This window comes from Barbus barbus (assembly GCF_936440315.1).
Source record: "Barbus barbus genome assembly, chromosome: 14".
Lineage (NCBI taxonomy): Eukaryota > Metazoa > Chordata > Actinopteri > Cypriniformes > Cyprinidae > Barbus > Barbus barbus.
Window position 1 is genome coordinate 26,603,474 of NC_136742.1, and position 20,184 is coordinate 26,623,657.

The following is a 20,184-nucleotide window of genomic DNA, read 5'->3' on the forward strand; positions in this document are numbered from 1 at the left end:
GCCAGCAGAAGCTTGGTTTTGTGCTCAGTGACCCATTTTTGTGTTGTTTTTGAGGTTTGTGTTTGGATTATTGTCCGGTTGGAAGATCCAAACATGGCCCATTATAAGATTTCTTACAGAGTCAGTCACTTGTTGATTTTTTTTATCTGTTGGTATTTGATAGAATCCATGATGCCATGTATCTAAACAAGATGTCAAGGACCTCCAGCAGAAATACCTCCAATGTGGCTGAATTACAACAATTCCTCCACAGCGCTGTAACAGACTCATTGCAAGTTATCGCAAATGCTTGATTGCAGTTGTTGCTGCTAAGGGTGGCCCAACCAGTTATTAGGTTTAGGGGGCAAGCACTTTTTCACACAGGGCCATGTGGGTTTGGATTTTGTTTTCCCTTCATAATAAAAAAATTTCATTCAAAAACTGCATGTTGTGTTTATTGTGTTATCTTTGATTAATATTTAAATTAGTTTGATCTGAAACATTAAAGTGTGACAAACATAAAAAAATCAAGAAGGGGGCCAACACTTTTTCACACCACTGTATATATATATATATATATATATATATACACACACACTCACCGGGCACTTTAGGTACACCTGTTCAATTGCTTGGTAACACAAATTGCTAATCAGCCAATCACATGGCAGCAACTCAGTGCATTTAGGCATCTACATGTGGTGAAGACGAATTGCCGTAGTTCAAACCGAGCATCAGAATAAAGGGGGAAGAAATGGGATTTAAGTGACTTTGAACGTGGAATAGTTGTTGGTGCCAGACGGGCTGGTCTGAGTATTTCAAAAACTGCTGATCTACTGGGATTTTCACACACAACCATCTCTAGGGTTTACAGAGAATGGTCCGAAAAAGAGAAAATATCCAGTGAGCGGCAGTTGTGTGGACGAAAATGTCTTGTTGATGTCAGAGGTCAGAGGAGAATGGGCAGACTGGTTAGAGATGATAGAAAGGCAACAGTAACTCAAATAACCACTCGTTACAACCAAGGTATGCAGAAAACCATCTCTGAACGCACAACACGTCAAACCCTGAAGCAGATGGGTTACAGCAGCAGAAGACCTCACCGGCGGCTACAATTCACACAGGCTCACTAAAATTGGACAATAGAAGATTAGAAAAACGTTGCCTCTGATGAGTCTCTATTTCTGCTGCCACATTCAGATGGTAGGATCAGAATTTGGTGTAAGGAATATGAAAGCATGGATTCATCCTGCCTTGTCTCAACGGTTCAGGCTGGTGGTGATGGTGTAATGGTGTGATATTTCTTGGCACACTTTGGGCCCAGAAATGGAATGTATATTAGTACAGATTTAATATATTTTTTATATTCTATATTTTGAATTAGTTCATATTTCAATTTACAATTTTCAAAACAACTTTTCCATTTTAATATTAGAAATTTTATTGTGTGATGTACACATTTCTAATATTTCTTATGTTTTAAATTTCAGTTTTACCTTTAGTCATTTTAGGCCTACTACATCAATAAACTAAATGAAAAGTTGCCTTGGGAACTAGCTAAAACAAAAATTGTAAATATCATTTAATTTGTTTTGTTTTTAAGTAACGATTTGTAAAATGGTTTTAGGTTCAATTTGATTTAACTATAGCCCTGATGCTTGTGTGCTTTTATTAGGTTCTTGTTCACCCAAGAGTACCAAAAATATGATGAAGCTTTATTTAAAAAAAGGTCCTGCTTTAGAAAACAAACATTTGTATCATTCGAAATACGATTGAAAATCGACTGTAAAAGTTACTAATACAAACAACCTACCTGTGTGACAACTAGCCTCGGTCCATTTCATTGTTGAAATATGTAGAAGATTCCTTATTGGTCCACAAACGCTGCGTCTTACAGCACGTGTCAAGGCCGCGCGCAATCTCCAGAAAACATGATGCGCGCTCCGAGACGAGAAGGTAAAACACAACTCAATTTATAAATTGTACAGACAAAATGTTTGAATATAATACATTCGGTGTTCATGGCTTCGGTATTCAATCAAAAACTACTTTTCAACAAATACACCTTATAATCTGTCAGGTCGACTGTTGTCATGCAGAGAATACTGATTAAACGATTCATAAATGATGAAATGCGAATATATAAGTTGTTGTTTAATAGAGTTAACATAGTCGTCAGGTGTTACTTGCTACAATCTAGTGTTTGTATATTTATGAGACATTTATGCAGCTCAGAAATGCATAATAATCAGTCTACAATAACATGATACTATTGCAGGGACATAAATTAACTTGTATGTGTTGTATATTAACGCTATTTTAATAGTGTGTTGACCTCCATCCCATGCTGTGGCAGACGTGCTCTGTGCCTTAACATTTACCACGACTGCATAATTAGATTGGATTCATGTGCCTTTGAGTCAAATGGAGAGGTAAGGGTTAATTTATGTCGTTTCTTGAACATTCTGTCATGTGCATAGCTATATTTATGTAGTTTTTAGTACCAAATGATGTGCTGCGGACTTGCTGTGCTATCTCAATATCTACAGAAAGTTTGTATATGATCATTAGCTTTATCTAAAAAAAAATAAAAAGTCAACAAGAAAATGTTAGAAATGAATTTAAAGAGGGCGTGAGCCTAACAAGCCCCATACTGTACCATAAACTCCCGCTTGTTCTTTTATTGAAATCTAAAAAGGCAGAAAGCACAGTCAATCATTTGTATGCACTTGCAGTATTTGTTACTGTTGTTTTGCTTTGAATTTGGAGTGCTTAAGTTATTTAATAGGCATACAGTGTTTGTGCCAAACTATTGATGTTTGAGTGGCTTGAGAAAAACATTATACTGCTTAAATATTTTACTAGAATTCAGTGGAAAAATAGCTTTATTGTAGTGTAAATATTGATACAAATTTAAAAATTAAGAGATTAATCAAATGCAGCCTGATATGTCTTATTTTATAGCAATATATCTGTATTTGAACAGATGTGTTTTATGAGTATGTGGCGCTAACATAACATTGTGATGCTCACAAAGCAATTAAAATGAATGCAAACCACTGATAACCAAGATTCTATATGTGTGCAGTGCCCTGTCAATAAAAGATTGGCTTTGCATTGGGTTTTCATTCAAACAAATGTGACCAGACTGCGCTGTTGTTTTAAGGACTACCAAACATCATTTGCATGCTGGTCTTTTTTGAAAGAATGCTTAAGACTTTTTAATGACATTTTAATTTCTTCACTGATTTCTTATTTTAGTTGTCTTCTTATCTGTTGTTGTATTTGCTGTACGCATGCAGCTGAATTGAGCATTACCGTAACTTTGTTAATCCGTGCCGGATTTTATTCCCCCACTTTGTAAAATAATTTATTCTGCTGAAAATTGTTGAACAAGCATAATAGTTTGTTAGCATGTGATATGTGTTGGATGTTGACATGGAATTTAAATTGTAATGTTTTGCTGTGTTTCACTGTGCTTGTCATAAAGCCAGTCTCTCAGTATAATTATTTTCCTTAGATTGCCCATTTGCCCAAGTAACGTAAGTGGCTAAAATTTATGAATTAAAATAGTTTGTTCTGAGTACAATAATTTTAAGTAATGCTGTTTTTTTTTTTTGTTTTTTTTTCTTTCCTATTTAGCATTTAATTTGTTCTTAGTCTGAGTTTATTCGCAACAATAGGAGTTCTTTAACATATTGTTTTAAAGACCGCACACTGAAAGAAGATTCAATATTTTATTTATTTCTGTTCTATCTTGTGCTTTTGCTTTGAAATATTATTTTTTCTTTATTTCACTGTAAAAAATAAAAATTTAGAACTTTTAAACTGCTGAAATCTGCTGAAGCTGGTTGCCTTAAACTTAAGTTTCCTCAACTTTTTTTTTTATTTTTAATATTTCAGAATATACTGCAAATGGGTTTATTTGATTTGTGTATATTCACTTCCTCTATTTTGCATTGTGACAGTAATGCTTCATACATTATTTTTTCTGGCAAAACTTATTTTTATTTATTTATTCCCATACTGACTTTCATTGCCCTTGCCACATATCCAAATGCCCATCCCGGGATGGCATTGTATTGACACCAAGGGGCTTTTCTAGGATTTGAAAATATCTGTGGCTGCGACCAAAACATCAGGGGCTAATGGACGTGGTTGGAGGCTCATATAATGCTCATGTAAGACTTAGTGAGGCAGTGGTGGGTGGTCCTGCTTCCCCCTAGGGGGGTCTGGGGGCATGCCCCCCCGTGGAGAAAACTTTATACATTTTAAATTTAAATGCATTAATCTGATGCACTTTGAGGGTTCAAAACTAAGAGCTCCAAGCCATTTTCAGTGTGCAAATTGAACCCAAATTGAATCTAAAAAGGGTCTAGAACCACTCCTGGTCAGAGTGTACCGTGTTCTTCTTTGACCCATGCAATACCCCTCCACTGAGTTTTCTGGACCCCCATTCTGGGCCCCTTTCAATGTCTGGATCTTATGCAGTCTGTCCTCCTTTTCAAAACACAAATATCAACAAATATAAAGGAAGGGAATTTATTTAACTATTTAGGCTTACATGGTATCTGCAGGATTTTTAAAATTAAATTTAAGGCTTTTTGTTACCTGCAGAAATTAAATTTCTATGGTATGAGCGGGATAGAGCAAACATATTAAACCGATATCATGATTTACAGCTCAGATACAGGTTTTCACAATTTTTTTTCAAATTTACAGCTCTGCGTGTTTGCTGCGTAAATTCATGGGTGGATTTTCGTATTGATCTGAACAAAAACAAAGAGGCTTATTGCAAATGCACATTCATTCTCTGTCAATAGGTCTCTGGCGTCTTTTGGATGGCAGAAATACAGTGATTTCGCCAGTGATGGCTGTACATAAAGAGGTGCGGTGTTCAGAAATGCTACTTTATCAGGCATTTCACTAGTTCACACTTACATTTTTTTAGCACGAGTAAGGTAATACGTATTTGGTGAGTATAGTAATGCGTAGTTGGCGTGCTCTCCTGGGGAAAGGCTCTGGGGTCAGGAATGGCCCAAACTCAGAGTACCCCCCCATAGTGTGGTGCGAACTCTAGTGATACCTCTTGAGTGGAGAAGGGGTGGAGGAGGGATGCTGATTATCCATCAAATGAATAGAGGTGTGTCAGCTGTATTTATATCAGTGCATTGATTAATTTGAGTGCAAACCTCCTGTGTTAATTAGGCTAAGTATCTGACGCGCTCCTCCCGAACTTTGTTAATAAAACATAATTTCACGAGTTCACACTTACATATATTTAGCAAGAGTAAGGTAATGCATATTTGGCGAGTATAATAATGCGTAGTTGGCGTGCTGTCCTGGGGAAGGGCTCCGGGCTCAGGAATGGCCCGAACCCAGAGTACCCCCCAAAAAGCAATTGTGTTGGACAGCCGCCAGACTAAGAACCCCCCAAACACTGAGATCTGGCGGGAGCTGGTTTTGAGAAATCGCCTTTATGGCAGGCCAAAAGCCTGTGTGTTCTGTGGGAGCGGCTTGGCATAGGATGGGTAGGCCCGACTGGCCGCTGGTGGACTGCGGGGTTGGCGTACGGGCCCTGCTGGCCGTCAGCCCCTGCTAATCAGAGGGCGGGTAGCTGACCGAGAGGGCCCATGAAGCCTCCGACTGGAGATCAAGACTCCCGACGTCGGACGAGGGGGTCCTATCGGCTTGGCCGGTAAAAAGAGTTTGGGACATTCGATGGGAGATCAAGACTCACGGCATCGGATGGATGAGCCTCGCTTGCGGGCGGCAAGTATAGGAGCCCAGCCGGGAGAGCTCTCGCCGGCGTCTGACATGAGATCAAGACTCATTGCTTCAGACGGGTAAGCCACGCCGGGCAGGTAGGGAGAAAAGGAAAACCGGACTGGGAGGGCTCTCGCAGCATCTGATGGGAGATAAGACTCAGGACATCGAACAGGTAAGCCTCGCCAGGCGGGGAAAAAGGAAGTGAGGTTTGGCTGAGAGGTTTCAGACAGCGTTCAACGGGGGTAACGAGACCCATGGTGTTAGACGGCTGGGCCTCGCTGACCTTCGGACGGAAAGGTAAGGTTGTGTGGTCGGGAGTCTCTCGCCGACGTCCGATGGGAGATCAAGACTCACGGCATCGGACAGGTAAGACAGAAGGGTAAAGTTGAGTGGTCGTAGGATGGAAAAGGTAAGGTTGTCTGTCTGTCTGCGAGTGAGGCTTTGCTGCGGTGAAAACTGGGGCGCGGCCCAGGCTTGTTGAAGGCTTGCTGCTGTGACCCGACGCTCGCGGAGACGACGGTGGTGTCGAGCGAGGCGAGTTCAGAGCTTTTCTCGATCTATTGGCCGCTGGAGTGAATTTAGGAGTGAGTGACAAACCACTTTCCGATCGGAGGGATTGTTGGCACGGATGATATTGTTGCGTCCGAATGATAAGAGGATGGAAGCGACGCCAGTGGAGACTAGGTTAAGCCTCGGCAGAGAGCAGTGGCCGCGGCGAAGCCTGGAGCTCGGCGGCCATGTCTCGTTGTTTGGACGGGACAAGTTGAGTCTGTGATGTAATGGTAAAAGGTGCAAACCGAATGCTGATTATCCGTCAAATGAATAGAGGTATGTAAGCAGTGTTTATATCAGTACATTGATTAATTTGAGTGTGAACCTCCTGTGTTAATTAGGCTAAGTATCTGACGTGCTCCTCCCGAACTTTGTTAATAAAACTTCATTAAATGAAAATGGCATCGAAACTTTTCTGAAGTCACTCAGTTCCCTTGAAAGTAGGGCTGGACAATATGGCCAAAAAAATTCACAATAAAATGTTTTATATCAGTCGATATAGATAATTATCATCAGAATCAGAATGAGCTTTATTGGTCAAGTATGTTTACACATACGAGGAATTTGTTACAGTGACAGAAGCTCAACAGTGCAACAGAGAGACAGCAACAGGACAGGACACAGAGAATAAAGAATAATACAAATATCCAAATAGGCAATGTACAAAACAGCAAAAACACAATATATAATATAGACAATTATGTGTGTACAGGTCTGATATGTGCAAATTTGAAATGAAAAAAATTAGATAAAGCAAGCAAGTGTGGTGAATAAATATTAAGAGTTGTGTGTTCCACGTTTTATTGTCAAGTGTTCATGAGATGGATTGCCTGAGGGAAGAAACTGTTTCTGTGCCTGGTCGTTCTGGTTCTCAGAGCTCTGTAGCGTCGACCAGACGGTAACAGTTCAAAGAGGGAGTGTGCTGGATGTGAGGGGTCCAGAGTGATTTTACCAGCCCTTTTGCTCACTCTGGATAAGTACAGTTCTTGGAGAGTGGGGAGGGTTGTACCAATGATTCGCTCAGCGGTCCGGACTACTCTCCGTAGTCTTCTGAGGTCAGATTTGTTAGCTGAGCTGAACCAGACAGTTATAGAAGTGCAGAGGACGGATTCAGTGATGGCAGAATAGAATTGTTTCAGCAGCTCCTGTGGCAGGTTGAACTTCATCTGCTGGCGAAGGAAGTACAACCTCTGCTGGGCCTTTTTCACAATAGAGTCAATGCGATTGTCCCACTTCAGGTCCTGAGAGATGGTGGTGCCCAGGAATCTGAATGACTCCACTGTTGTTACAGTGCTGTTCATGATGGTGAGTGGGGGGAGTGCAGGGGGTTTCTCCTGAAGTCCACGATCATCTCCACAGTTTTGAGCGGGTTCAGCTCCAGGTTGTTAGGATTGCACAATACAGCCAGCTCCTTAACCTCCTGTCTGTAAGCAGACTCGTCATCATCCTGAATGAGGCAGATCAGTGTGGTGTCATCTGCAAACTTCAGGAGCTTGACAGAGGGGTCTTTAGATGTGCAGTCGTTGGTGTAGAGGGAGAAGAGCAGTGGGGAGAGAACGCAGCCCGGAGGAGCTCCAGTGCTGATGGTACGAGTGCTGGATGTGGATTTACCAAACTAACTGCTGTCTGTCAGGAAGCTGGTGATCCACTGACAGACGGAGGTGGGGACAGAGAGCAGAGACCATTTATTCTGAAGGGTGTCCGTGATTATGGTGTTAAAAGCGGAGCTGAAGTCCACAAACAGGATCCTCACATAATTCCCTGGTTTGTCCTGATACTGCAGGATGAAGTGCAGTCCCATATTGACAGCATCATCCACAGACCTGTTTGCTCTGTAGGTAAACTGCAGGGGGTCCAGTAAGGGTCCAGTGATGTCCTTCAGATAAGCCAAAACCAGTCTTTCAAATGATTTCATGACCACAGACGTTAGAGCCACAGGTCTGTAGTCATGAAGTCCAGTAATTATGGGTTTCTTTGGGACGGGGATGATGGTGGAGCGTTTGAAGCATGAGGGGACTTCGTACAGTTCCAGTGATATGTTGAAGATCTGTGTGAAGATGGGGGCCAGCTGATCAGCACAGGTTTTTAGGCAGGCTGGTGACACAACGTCTGGGCCTGGTGCTTTCCTTCTTTAGTTCTTTCTGAAGATCTGGCACATGTCATTTTCACTGATTTGAATTGTAGGTGTGGGGGAGAGGGGGTTGCTGGAGGTGTTAATGGTTGTGTGGAGAGGTGTTCAGGGCAGGTGTGGGTTGTTTTTTCAAACCTACAGTAAAAGTATTTAAAATCGTCTGCCAGTTCTTGATTCTCCAGAGTGCTGGGGGATGGTGACTTGTAACTGGTGATATCCTTCATACCTTTCCACACTGAAGCAGGATCACTGGAAGAAAATTTGTTCCTTAGCTTGTTAGAATAATTCCTCTTTGCCACTCTGATCTCCTTTTTCATCGTGTATTTGTGCCTGTTTATACAAGACTTTATCCCCCTTTCTATAAGCATCTTCTTTGGCCTGACGGAGCTGCCTGAGTTTTGCAGTGAACCATGGTTTGTCATTGTTGTAGGTTAAATGAGTCCTGGTAGGAATGCACATATCCTCACAGAAACTGATATAAGATGTTACAGTCTCTGTGAGCTCGTCCAGATCGTTGGCAGCATTTTCAAAAACAGTCCAGTCAGTGAGAGAGAAACAGGCTTGTAAATCCTGCTCCGTTTCATTAGTCCATCTTTTAACAGTTCTTAATACAGGTTTTGCAGATTTAAATTTCTGCCTGTAGGACGGAATAAGATGAACCAAACAGTGATCAGAGAGTCCTAAAGCTGCTCGTGGAACCGAGTGATATGCGTCCTTTATCGCTGTGTAACAGTGATGTGCTGTCTGTATTTTGGCAGTTCGCGGGAGAGATTTGCTTTATTAAAGTCCCCGAGAATGATTAAAACAGAGTACGGGTGTTGTTGCTCACTCTCTGTGATCATATCAGCGAGTTTCTGTAAAGCTGTGCTCACGTGCGCTTGCGGTGGAATGTAGACACTCACGAGAAGGAACGAGCAGAACTCCCACGGCGAATAGAACGGCTTGCAGTTAATGAAGAGCATTTCTAGATCTGAACAGCACATCTTCTTTAACACCGTTACATCTGTACACCACCTCTCATTGATGTAAAAGCACGTCCTGCCGCCACGAGATTTCCCCGTTGATTCTGTGTCCCGATCTGCTCTGATCAGCTGGAAATTAGGCAGATGTAGTACGCAGAGCAGCAGAGTTAGAAAAATCCTTGTTTGTCCGGGAGAGCAGAAGGAGGTCGTCCGTTTTGTTGGGTAGAGAGCGGAGATTCGCTAGATGGATGCTAGGCAACGGCATTCGCTGACGAAGCTTCGCGGGCGCCGGCTCGCTTTCCCCGTCTGCGCGTCCTCCTGAAGCGTTTGGCCAGAGCTACGGCTCCACCAACTAAAGTGTCCAACAAAACGTCCGAGTAGTCAAAATCCAGTAAAAGATTTTGTGGTGTGTTCTGCCGAATGTTCAGCAGGTCATCCCTGGTAAAACTGATCGTATTTGAGTAACAAAAAACAGGAAAAACAAACAAAAACAGTACAAACGCTGAAGAGCAACGCACAGTAGCTGCCATCTGCAGCGCCATCTCGAACCACATGATTAATTTCATGATATCATGAAATCATGATAAATCATGTTAATGATAAATCACAATCATGATAAATTTCAGACCTTTATTTCTTTCAAATTTAAAGGCATATTTTTGCCCCTAAGTGAAAGTTGTAGAAGCCAGACTTTAAGCTCCAGGTTGTTAAGACTGCACCAGACAGCCAGTTCCTTAACCTCCTGTCTGTAAGCAGACTCATCACCGTCCTGGATGAGGCCGATCAGTGTGGTGTCATCTGCAAACTTAATTGTGGTTTTAAACTACTCTTTATGGTGAGAACATGTCAAACACTTCATGTCTTCGAATTCTTGACACTTTTCCAGTCATTTTTCATTAACAAAATAAATATCTTAATTGAAAAATGAATTTCCTAGTTTCTGCATGCTCTAATGCAGGGGTCACCACACTTGGTCCTGGAATGCCGGTGTCCTGCAGAGTTTAAATACACCTGAATCGGCTAATCAAGGTCTTGCTAGGTATACTAGAAATTTCCTGGCAGGTGGTGTTGAGGCAAGTTGGAACTAAACTCTGCAGGACACCGGCGCTCCAGGACCGAGTCTGGTGATCCCTGTTCTAATGAGTGATAGGCTGGTTTTTCAAATCATGAAATAGGTTTGTGTTGCGTGACTTTGATTACATGTATCTTCAGCACAGTTTGCAGTGCAGGCTGCAATATTATACTTATTGTATACTAAATATTACTTTTTTGTCTATTAAAAATGCACATTTGACAGTAGTTTGAGGATGCAGGATTACATCTGTTAGGATGCAGATGTAAATTAATGTTCATTATCAAGAAAAGTAACATCTATCCACCTTTTTCTTGCTCTAAAAATGGACGCGGACATTTGAAAATTCTATGGGTCTAGCTTCCGGTCTCATCCGCATTCAGCTATTTTTAGCAGAACAAAACAGTTTGTTTTGCTGCTTGATATTGAAAATTGTTGTGTCTTACCATGTCATTTTAATGTATTGTCTTAATTATGAACACACTGGTTTGTAGTGCAAACAGTTTTACCATTTACTGCATATTATTTACCTATAGAACCGGAAGCTAATGAACCGGAAGTCTCACCCATAGGCTTACTTCCACATTGAAGGAAAAGGTGGATAAGAAATATAACAACCTCATTTTTATATGGTGAAATTTTATTATTCTGACTGTTTGAGTTATTAAAATTAACCAGTAAAAACACAGGCCTATAGCACCTCAATGCCATGGTATAAAAATTAACTTGGCCTACATGGTTCTAGGTATTTGTATGAAGAACAGTGGTCTAATAGGTTTAGTATAAATGCACAAACTAGCTTAATCACAAAATACTGTAATTATATTACATTACTCATTTAATACATGTATACATTTAAAAATATACAATTCGATATATCCCTCATTTCTGCCGTAATACCATGGTGCAGTTAGTGTTACAGTAAAATAAATCCATGGTAAATGATTCTGACTGTCTCGTTCGTTGCGCACAGTGTTTTTCCTGTTTGTCAGCACCATTTCATCTGTTTAAATCGCCGATTGTGTCCTTCGCTGATTTCAAGCACTTCATTCTGGATCTCACAGCGCTCTTTAGTGCTCGCTAGTAAATGCATCTGCTCTAAACTTGCGCTCCGCTGCTGTTTGAATTTGATCCGAGCGGAAATGACTAGCACATTTAATCCTAACGCAATTCTTGTCTTTCCTTCCCCAAATTTAAGACCTAAATTTATAATTTTTTCTTATACTAATTAAAGGTATTTAATACTTTGTATGACTTTAAATATCGTTGTTATTTAAAAGAACACTTGTTTATTTAAAAAAAAAAAAAAAAGTACTTAAATTATGGACCTTTGGGTCTTTAAACCCCCCCCCCCCCCCCCCCCCCCCCCCATGGCTACGGGCATGCAGTATGTGGATATTTGCGCTCAGACTGTGATTTCTGCCTTTTCACACACTAGTAATCCTCGATGTCATTACAGTGATATAGGGAAATAATTAATCTATACCACTAATACGTAAATGTTTCTTTTTTATCAGCAGACTGCACGTCTCCCCTGTCATGCTCTGGCACCCCCACACTTTGAAAACCCCTGCTTTATTCCCCTTCGTTTTGAGTTTATTTGTTTGTAGAATATATTATTATTATTTGAATATGGGGTGGGTGTGTGTTTTTTTTTTTGGGATAGTTTGAAAAAACTAAAAGGTACCTTTCTTTGTGTTCTGCCAAAAAGAAAGTATAGTCGTTTGATTCTTTTTTTTGACCTTTATTTGTCGTCCACTCTGTGCTAAACTGACCATTTTGTTTTTTTTTTTTACATTTCTGTCACACTCGCTTAAGGATTAAGTCGCGTGGTGTGTGAGTTAGTGTATGTGTGTGTGTGTAGAGCGATGTCAGTCAGAATCGCGTACTGTAAACGGCGACAGTGGCCAACTAAAACGATCAACATTTACTTAATTTCTATTGCATTTCTTCTGAACTCTATGGCAAAATTCCTGGGATTTAAGGACAAAACATTCAGGGCTAGATTAAAATCATTCAGGACTCGAGCCCCGAATATTTAGCCTTAGCGACGCCCCTGATGACACCACTGCAATTTTGTGAAAACATGAGCCAAAGCTGTCATTTACCTGGTCACAGATTTAAAGTGCATGTTTCAGAACGTTGATAAGATTTTTTTTGTATTTTAGGGCAAAAGAGGAGTCAAAGCTCCTGGCTCCATGTGTTTTGTGGTCTGTAGAGCTGAAGCTGACTCACATTGACTGCAGTCCTGAGGACACATTGGTACACTTTCAGGGCCAATATATGACCATCTGTGAACTGGACTACAACATTCTTCAAGTTGAAATTCTAAATGCTGTGAAATCGAAAGTTTCTGTTAAAGTTGGAGAACTTTGTCTGGTAGAAGATGCCATGTCTGGTCGCTGGTTCAGAGGAAGAGTCCAAAATATCCAGAAGGATTTGTTCCACGTGTTTTTGCTGGACCATGGAGATGTTTTGATTGTTGGGCCCAGCCATTTGTCCTGTATATCTGACACACTGCTTATGCTCCCACCAAAAATTGTCTGCGGTTTCTTTGCCAACATACTGCCAGTTCAGAACCGATGGGACAGTTTGACTGAGAGTTATTTCTCTTCCTTGATAGGCAGTCAGATTAAAGGATATATCCATGCCCGTCTGCCATACCTTGTCCTCTTACTTGAAGTTCCAGACATTAATTGTGACTTGTTAAAACTGAGGCTTGGGAGACATGTGGACACTAGTACATTTCTGCTACTAGTTGAGATGCTTATTGAGGAACCGATTCCACAAAGTAATAAATCTGTCCCAGATCTCTTGATTGAAAACCAAATGGGGCAAGAATGTTGCCTCAAATCCTCAAGCCTGCTGGGCTTCGAAGAGATTCTGTCACTCAATGGCCCAAAGCTGAAAGTTGGTCAAAAAGTAAGAGTCGTCGTAGCCGCAGCCGTGAACCCTAGATTATTCTACTTTCGACTGTCCTCCATGAGCAAGGACCTACAAGAAATGTCAAACAAATTGGCACTTGCATGTGAATCAAGCTGTGGTTCCCTAAGCAGTAAACCTCTTGAAAATCTCGGCTTGCTCTGTGCAGTCAAAGGGAAAGATGAAAAATGGCACAGAGGATTTCTGCAATGTCTCCCTCTCAACTCTCAGGTTCGAGTTGTGTTTGTCGACAGTGGCTATTGTGAATCGGTGAAAGTTGAAAACATCCTTCAGCTACCATCAGAATTCCTCTCAACACCGATCATGGCATTCCCATGTTCACTGTCATGCTTGGAAGAACAAGAAGAGACCATTAAAAACCAACAACTAGAGCTTCTCAAGACTGGGTTGCTGGGGAAGGCTTTGGAGGTTGAAATCGATGACTTTCACAAAGATCAGAACTTCTACTTGGTCACATTGAGCACTGCTGAGAAGCATTCAGAGGAGAAAGCTGAAGTTAAACCGCTTGAAAGTGAAGTGCTTGACAGCAAGTCCAACTTTCTCCAAAATGTCCTCGAAACGATGTATGCAACAGAGATGAAAGCAGTCCAGACTTCTGATACAGTTCCTAGTCGAGCAATACCTGACGGTTCTCTTTTTGAGGGTTATGTGGTGCATGTCCAGAGTCCAAAGCATTTCTGGATAAGGACAAAAGAACAAAATTCTGATTTTGAAAGCATGACTGAAGAAATGAAAGATTACTTCAACAAACTACAGTTGAATGAGGAGGTTTTTGAAGACCCAGTGCCTGGTGCACTTTGCTGTGCAATGTTTGAAAAAGACATGCATTACTACAGGGCCCTTATAGTAGACACTTTGGAAAAAGGAGCTGAGGTGTTTTTCATTGACTTCGGGAACATTGAAAAGGTGCCAAGCATGTTAATTAAGAAGCTTCCCAGAAAGTTTGCCATTCAACCAGAATTTGCACTGAAATGTGCTTTAGCACATGTCGCTCCCTTTGAGGACATCTGGACAACCACAGCATCCAACTTCTTTAGGGAAGTCACATCAGGCAATACTTTGATGGTTCATATCATTCACAGGAAAAATGGCAAATATGTTGTTGATCTTTTTGAGAGAGGAGCTGAAAGTAATACTAGCATTGCAATCATCATGACAACAGCAAAAATGGCCCTGGATTGGAGATACAACCCGGCATTTGTATCTGTTAAAATGGAGCCGTCATGTAAAGATAAGGGAAATGGTCTGAGCAAGAAAAAAAATAGAAAGGACTGTCATGTGGTGACCTTTTGCAAAGTCACATCTTCTAGGCCCAACCCCTATCATGTGAAACCAGAGTGTGAACAACAGGATGACGCTGAAAGATGTACTGCCAGTGAGACAACTAAGCCGAAGGTCGTTCCTGCTGACACTTTCAAACCAATACATTTCAAACCTGGATCTGAATTAAGTGTCATTTGCTCACACATAAATTCTCCCTCTGATTTTTGGTGCCAAAACGAAAGCACACAAGTTGATCTGGACAAATTGATGGAAGAGATGCAGGTGTTTTACCAAACGCACACAATTGCATTCAAGTCGCTTGCAGTATGCTGTGCTGTAAAGTCTCCACAGGACAACCGATGGCATAGAGCATGCATGCTAGAAGAAAAAAACTATGAACCGTATTTGATATTGGTTGACTTTGGCATAATTATCCAGGAAAAGAAGCAAAATATCCAAGCTCTTGCACCACAATTCTTTGAACTTCATGAACAAGCATTTAGATGTACTTTAAACTTGATTGAACCTGTTGGAAGTTCTTGGAGTGCAGAAGCATGCAATTTGTTCAGGGATTTTGTGTCTGAGGATTTGCCCAGTGTATGCAGAATTCAATCCCATCTTTATGAGGAAGGAAAAGGTCTCCTCTATGTGGTCACCATTCATACGCCTCTTCAACAGGCCACCTCGTACCTTGTAGAGAAAGGCGTTGCAAAGGAAATGCAAATTCCGAAGCAGCTAATCTCATCAGCCCACCCTCGCTCCTTTGTTTACTCTTCTTTCAACATAAGTTCTGGCAGTGAAGAACTGGTGCACGTTACTCAAGTTTGCAGTCCTTGGGAAATCTATTTCCAGCTTGACAGGAATACAGAGATCATTGATATGCTGATGGAGAGAGTTGCCGAAGAAAGTCAACTCTTGATTGTGACATCTGGGGACTGCAGTGGTAATGTTTGCCTGGCCAAATATATCTGTGATGGCAAGTGGTACAGAGCTCTGACGCACCCTGTTCAATCCCATCAGCATGTGAGCGTGTTCTTTGTCGATTATGGTGATATGCAAATTTCTGAGAAAACAAGTATTATGCCAATTCCCACAACAGCAGTTGACTTATTGATGACACCAATGCAGGCTCTGAGATGCAGTCTTTCGAATGTTCCAGAGGGGGAACATTTGCCAGAAGTCAACACGTGGCTCGAGACTAACATCCTCAACGAATCCTTCTGTGTCAAGTTTGTTTCAAGGGACAAAAATGGGCATTTTGTTTGTGATCTTTATGATGGAAATGTGCATGTCAATGAAAAAGTCAAAGAACTCATGTCAACTCAGGGTGTGGAAAAATATGATCTGGCTGTCAGCATACCTGCCTTAGATTCCCTCAAAGAAGAAGCGGATGTTGACGTTTCAAACAGTATAGTGAACTCCAAAGCAAGGGGACGTGGTAAAACCAAACAGGTTGATAAACAAACTCCAAAACCCACAAAATCTCCCAAAGCAGAACGCAAAGGACCAATAAAAGCAGAAAGGCAGGACAGGCCCTGCTCTCTTAAAGTGGTGCCTCCTCAACAGAGCTTGCCAAAACTTTGTGATCTTCCTGCTGTCAAAATGGAACCAGCTTCTAAAGGTGTGGGCTTCATCTCTCAATGCAATTCTGTTAGAAGCTTCTTTGTCCAGATGGAAGACGATGAACCAAACATCCTTCAGATGGGTGAGGAACTAAACAGCCCTGTCTTCAAGGATAACATGAAAAATGTGGAAACTGAAGTAAAAGTAGGGGACCTCGTTGTGGCTGAATATGAAGAAGACTTGGCTTTGTACAGAGCTGTTGTCACTAGCACATCAAACTGTGGCCACTTAGCAGTCGAGTTTATTGATTACGGCAATACTGCAACTGTGGACAGGAAGAGTGTTCACATGCTAACCAATACGTTTTTGTCTCAGCCCAGATTGAGCACTCCATGTACACTTGCGAAACCTTACTCTTTTGAAAATGACTCTTTTATCAAGGAAGCAGTTGGTAAGCCTTTAATGGTTGAATTCATTCGAAAGCTTGAAAATTCATGGGAAGTGAGGATCGAGATTGTTGAGGATGGCCATGTGCGTGGGGAATCAAAGTATGATGGCGATCAAAGCAAAGATGTAGATTTGACAAGTCAAGACAAATTTCCAAAAGCGTTCCAGAGCAACAACCAAACAGATTCTGACATCCACGAGGCTCAAGCAGTTAAAACCTTCCAGCAAAAGACCAAGCCATACACACAACAGGGCAAATGTGAACTCAAAAACACTCAGACAGAAGTGAGAACCTTCCGGCAAAAGACCAAGCCAAACACACAACAACGCAAATGTGAACTTGGAAACAATCAAATAAAGAAAGTAGTCACTTTCCTGCCAACATGCATCAAAACTAAAGAGTTTTTGAGAAAGAGAACAAGAAAGAGAAAGGTTAACTTCCAAACACCATGTGCGACAAGAATTTCAGTGACTAAAAATTCAAGTATGTTGCAAGAAAATCTTTCTGCTTGTAATGCTAATGACCTTGAAACCTCTAAGGCACCTGTTAGCGTTGCTCTGCAAGATGTGAAAGACAAGAAGTCAGTGAAAAGTCCTGATATGTCACTTGACCATTCTCGCTTCCAAGACGCATCTTCAAAGAGCAGCTTGGATCGACCACAGACCCTATTCCAGGCCCCTGTCCAAATGAACTTTGAATATAAAGGATTTGCAGCAGCCATCACAACCCCATCCGAATTTTACGTCATTCTTGAAGACCTGCTTTTGATTGTAGATACAGTCTCTGCCATTCTTGAGAACCTTCCCGAAGTGTTGGCGCCATTACCAGAGGTTCATTTCGTCCCTGGTGCGAGCTGTTTGGTGAAATTGGCAGAGAAGAAAAAATGGTTCAGGGCAGAGATCGTGCAGTGCGATTCCACATCGGTGCTCATGAACTTGGTTGACTACGGCCAGTATGTAGTTCTGTCTCGACAGGATGTTGGCCAGCTAAAAAAACTTCCAGAGGAGCTCAGTAGATTACCTAAAGTCACCTACCATTGTTTACTAAGGGGAGTTAAGCCCAAAGGCCAGGACTGGTCTGATGATGCCATCGTTTTCTTCCAGAGCTGTATGTGTCATAGCAACCTTCAGATACGTTTCAGACAGCATGTTTCTGACACACAATGGGAGGTCGACATTGTCACTGGAAAACAAAATCTCGCGAAAGAGTTAGTAGATGCTGATCATGCCATGTATATCGATAATATGCTTGGAATCAGGGTTCAGCAAGAGCTAGGACCAAACAGGGAATCTAAACAAGACATCTCCAGCAGTGTGAGTGTTTTATCCACGACAACTGAGCACACAAGCCAAGTCGAATGTTCTCAGCCACTCTCTTCAAAGTCATCTCAAGATTCTGTTGGGGAGCAAAACAGATACCCTAAGAACAGCAGTGAAGATCTCGGACCTGTAGAGAGGGCAACGCTTAGTACATCAGGTGTCAAACAATGTGAGTGAGAATAATGATAAACCTACTATCATCTATTGTATTAATTTAACTTTCTTTTCTGTCTTTATGGTCCACAGTACATAGCCTGCTAGTCAAATGTTTGGACACACCTACTCAATTCTTAATAAGGAGTTAAATACTGAAGAAAGATAATTTTTAAATGGTTACAGTGTTTTCAACTATTTCTTATGTTTGAAATAGTTTAACAGGCTCATAGAACAAGTTTTTTGAAGATATCGTTTTCTTTATTATTTAAGTTCTAATTTTGTAATCAATTATTTTGAATTAAGTAAATATTATGTAAATATTTTTTACTGCATATTGTTGTCATTGTGTAATATATAAGACAGATAAATTACAAAATTACATTTATTTGGCATTAAATTAGCCACAGGCCATCCTGCTCTCCAAGATATTGGTGCTGAAAAAAAGAAATAAAAATAAAACAAACGATGTCAGTCAACTTCTGCTTATAGCTTATGCACTGTTTGGTCTAGAAACACAATTATTTTACTTCTGTTTCCTTTTATAATCTCAAATGCTGTAAAACTGAGTTGTGCCACTGTTTTTGAAAAGTTAGCTCACACGACTTTCAGACCAATCATCAAAAGAGTTCATTATTTCAACAGTTACTTAATCATAGTGTAATGATTCTCACTACGCAGTTTAGTCAGTCAAGTTGACTTTGTTGACTATATTAAAAAAACAATTAGGTTGTATTTTTGTAGTGCTTTGTCATATTAAAACAGCACAGTAGGTGTCAGTAGTTTCCATCTGAGCAGTATTTAAAGTTTGGTGATAGTGCCACCTATTGGTTGTAGATCATATTAAAAAATGCCTTGAGTCATATGGATTAAAATGATTCAAGAAATAATTTCTTCTCTAAACACAAAATCAAGTGTGTCCACTTGACTTTTGACTGGTAGTGTTTAATGAAGACCTAGATTCACACTATAATCATCGGTTTCTTTCTAAAAGCCTTTAAGTGGTCTAATCTATGCATGAATAATTTCTGAATTTCACTGTTCAGTTAGTCACCCCCTGAACAATTCATATAGAGAAAGTCTTTACAATATTCAGGTATTTATAAAATAGTCTCATAATATTCATCAGTGGTTGATGTAACCAAGAATTGTAGACTAGAACTAATTTAAAGCTTTACCCAATTATTTTATATGTTATATATTACTTTTATATTTCAAGTAAATAACTTGTGGCTTACTTTTTTTTTTTTTTTTTTTTTTTTTTTTTTTTTTTATCTTAGGTGAGCTGATGTGAGGCGGCCTATGCTTCGTAAGTATGAAAATTTGATTAATGTCCTGTATACTGATTATGTAGGTAAACTTAATATTTTCAATTGGTTTATTTCAGAACAGAGATGCTGGCGAGTTACGCTGGACATTGCACTTAAAGAACAGTCCAGCTTTGGAATGGCTGGATTTAATTGTCTATTATTTTTAGTTTCAGTATTGATGTTCTGGAAATGGAGCATTTTGTTTTATGGAGTAAAATTTGTATTGTTCAATCATAATAGTTGCCGCAAGATTTTAACCATGACACTATATCATATTTTTGATGAAAAAAAATCTAGTTTTAGAACTAAAGACTGGATTTCCAGCTTTTTGACAGGTCTTATGTATCTATAAATGGGTGTGTGACTGATGAAATATATGTTCGGTTTATTGATGGCTGTTGGCTATGACGCCTTTAAGTTTCCAACAGCAAAAGTTTATTTAGTAATTATAAGAATTGACATTTCACCTCTGTTTGATTGTGCTGTTTAACAGTGTTGTTGTTTTTTTGTTTGTGAAAATGTTAATATTTCTAGTTCTGTTGGAACACGCAATAAAAAGATAATCAACAGATGTTGTCAAGTAGCTGTGGAAAAAGGTTGTTGTAAGAAGTGGGATTCGAACCCATGCCTCCAGGGGAGACTGCGACCTGAGCGCCAGCTGCCGAAGGATTAGACAATATTTCGGAAATCGAACTGCACAGCCAATCGCGTCGAAGCGCT

At 40.5% G+C, this 20,184-nt stretch overlaps 1 protein-coding gene across 1 annotated transcript; it reads left to right on the forward strand.

Annotated features, from left to right (window-relative positions):
• Window positions 1–1,865: 1,865 nt before the first annotated feature.
• LOC306880077 (tudor domain-containing protein 15-like) lies at window positions 1,866–20,034 on the forward strand. Its single transcript, XM_079433362.1, has 5 exons — window positions 1,866–1,935; window positions 2,306–2,411; window positions 12,634–18,170; window positions 19,435–19,463; window positions 19,542–20,034. The coding sequence occupies exons 2-4, from the start codon at window positions 2,404–2,406 to the stop codon at window positions 19,446–19,448; spliced, it is 5,559 nt and encodes a 1,852-aa protein (XP_079289488.1). The 5' UTR covers window positions 1,866–1,935; window positions 2,306–2,403; the 3' UTR covers window positions 19,449–19,463; window positions 19,542–20,034.
• The last annotated feature ends 150 nt before the right edge of the window (window positions 20,035–20,184 follow it).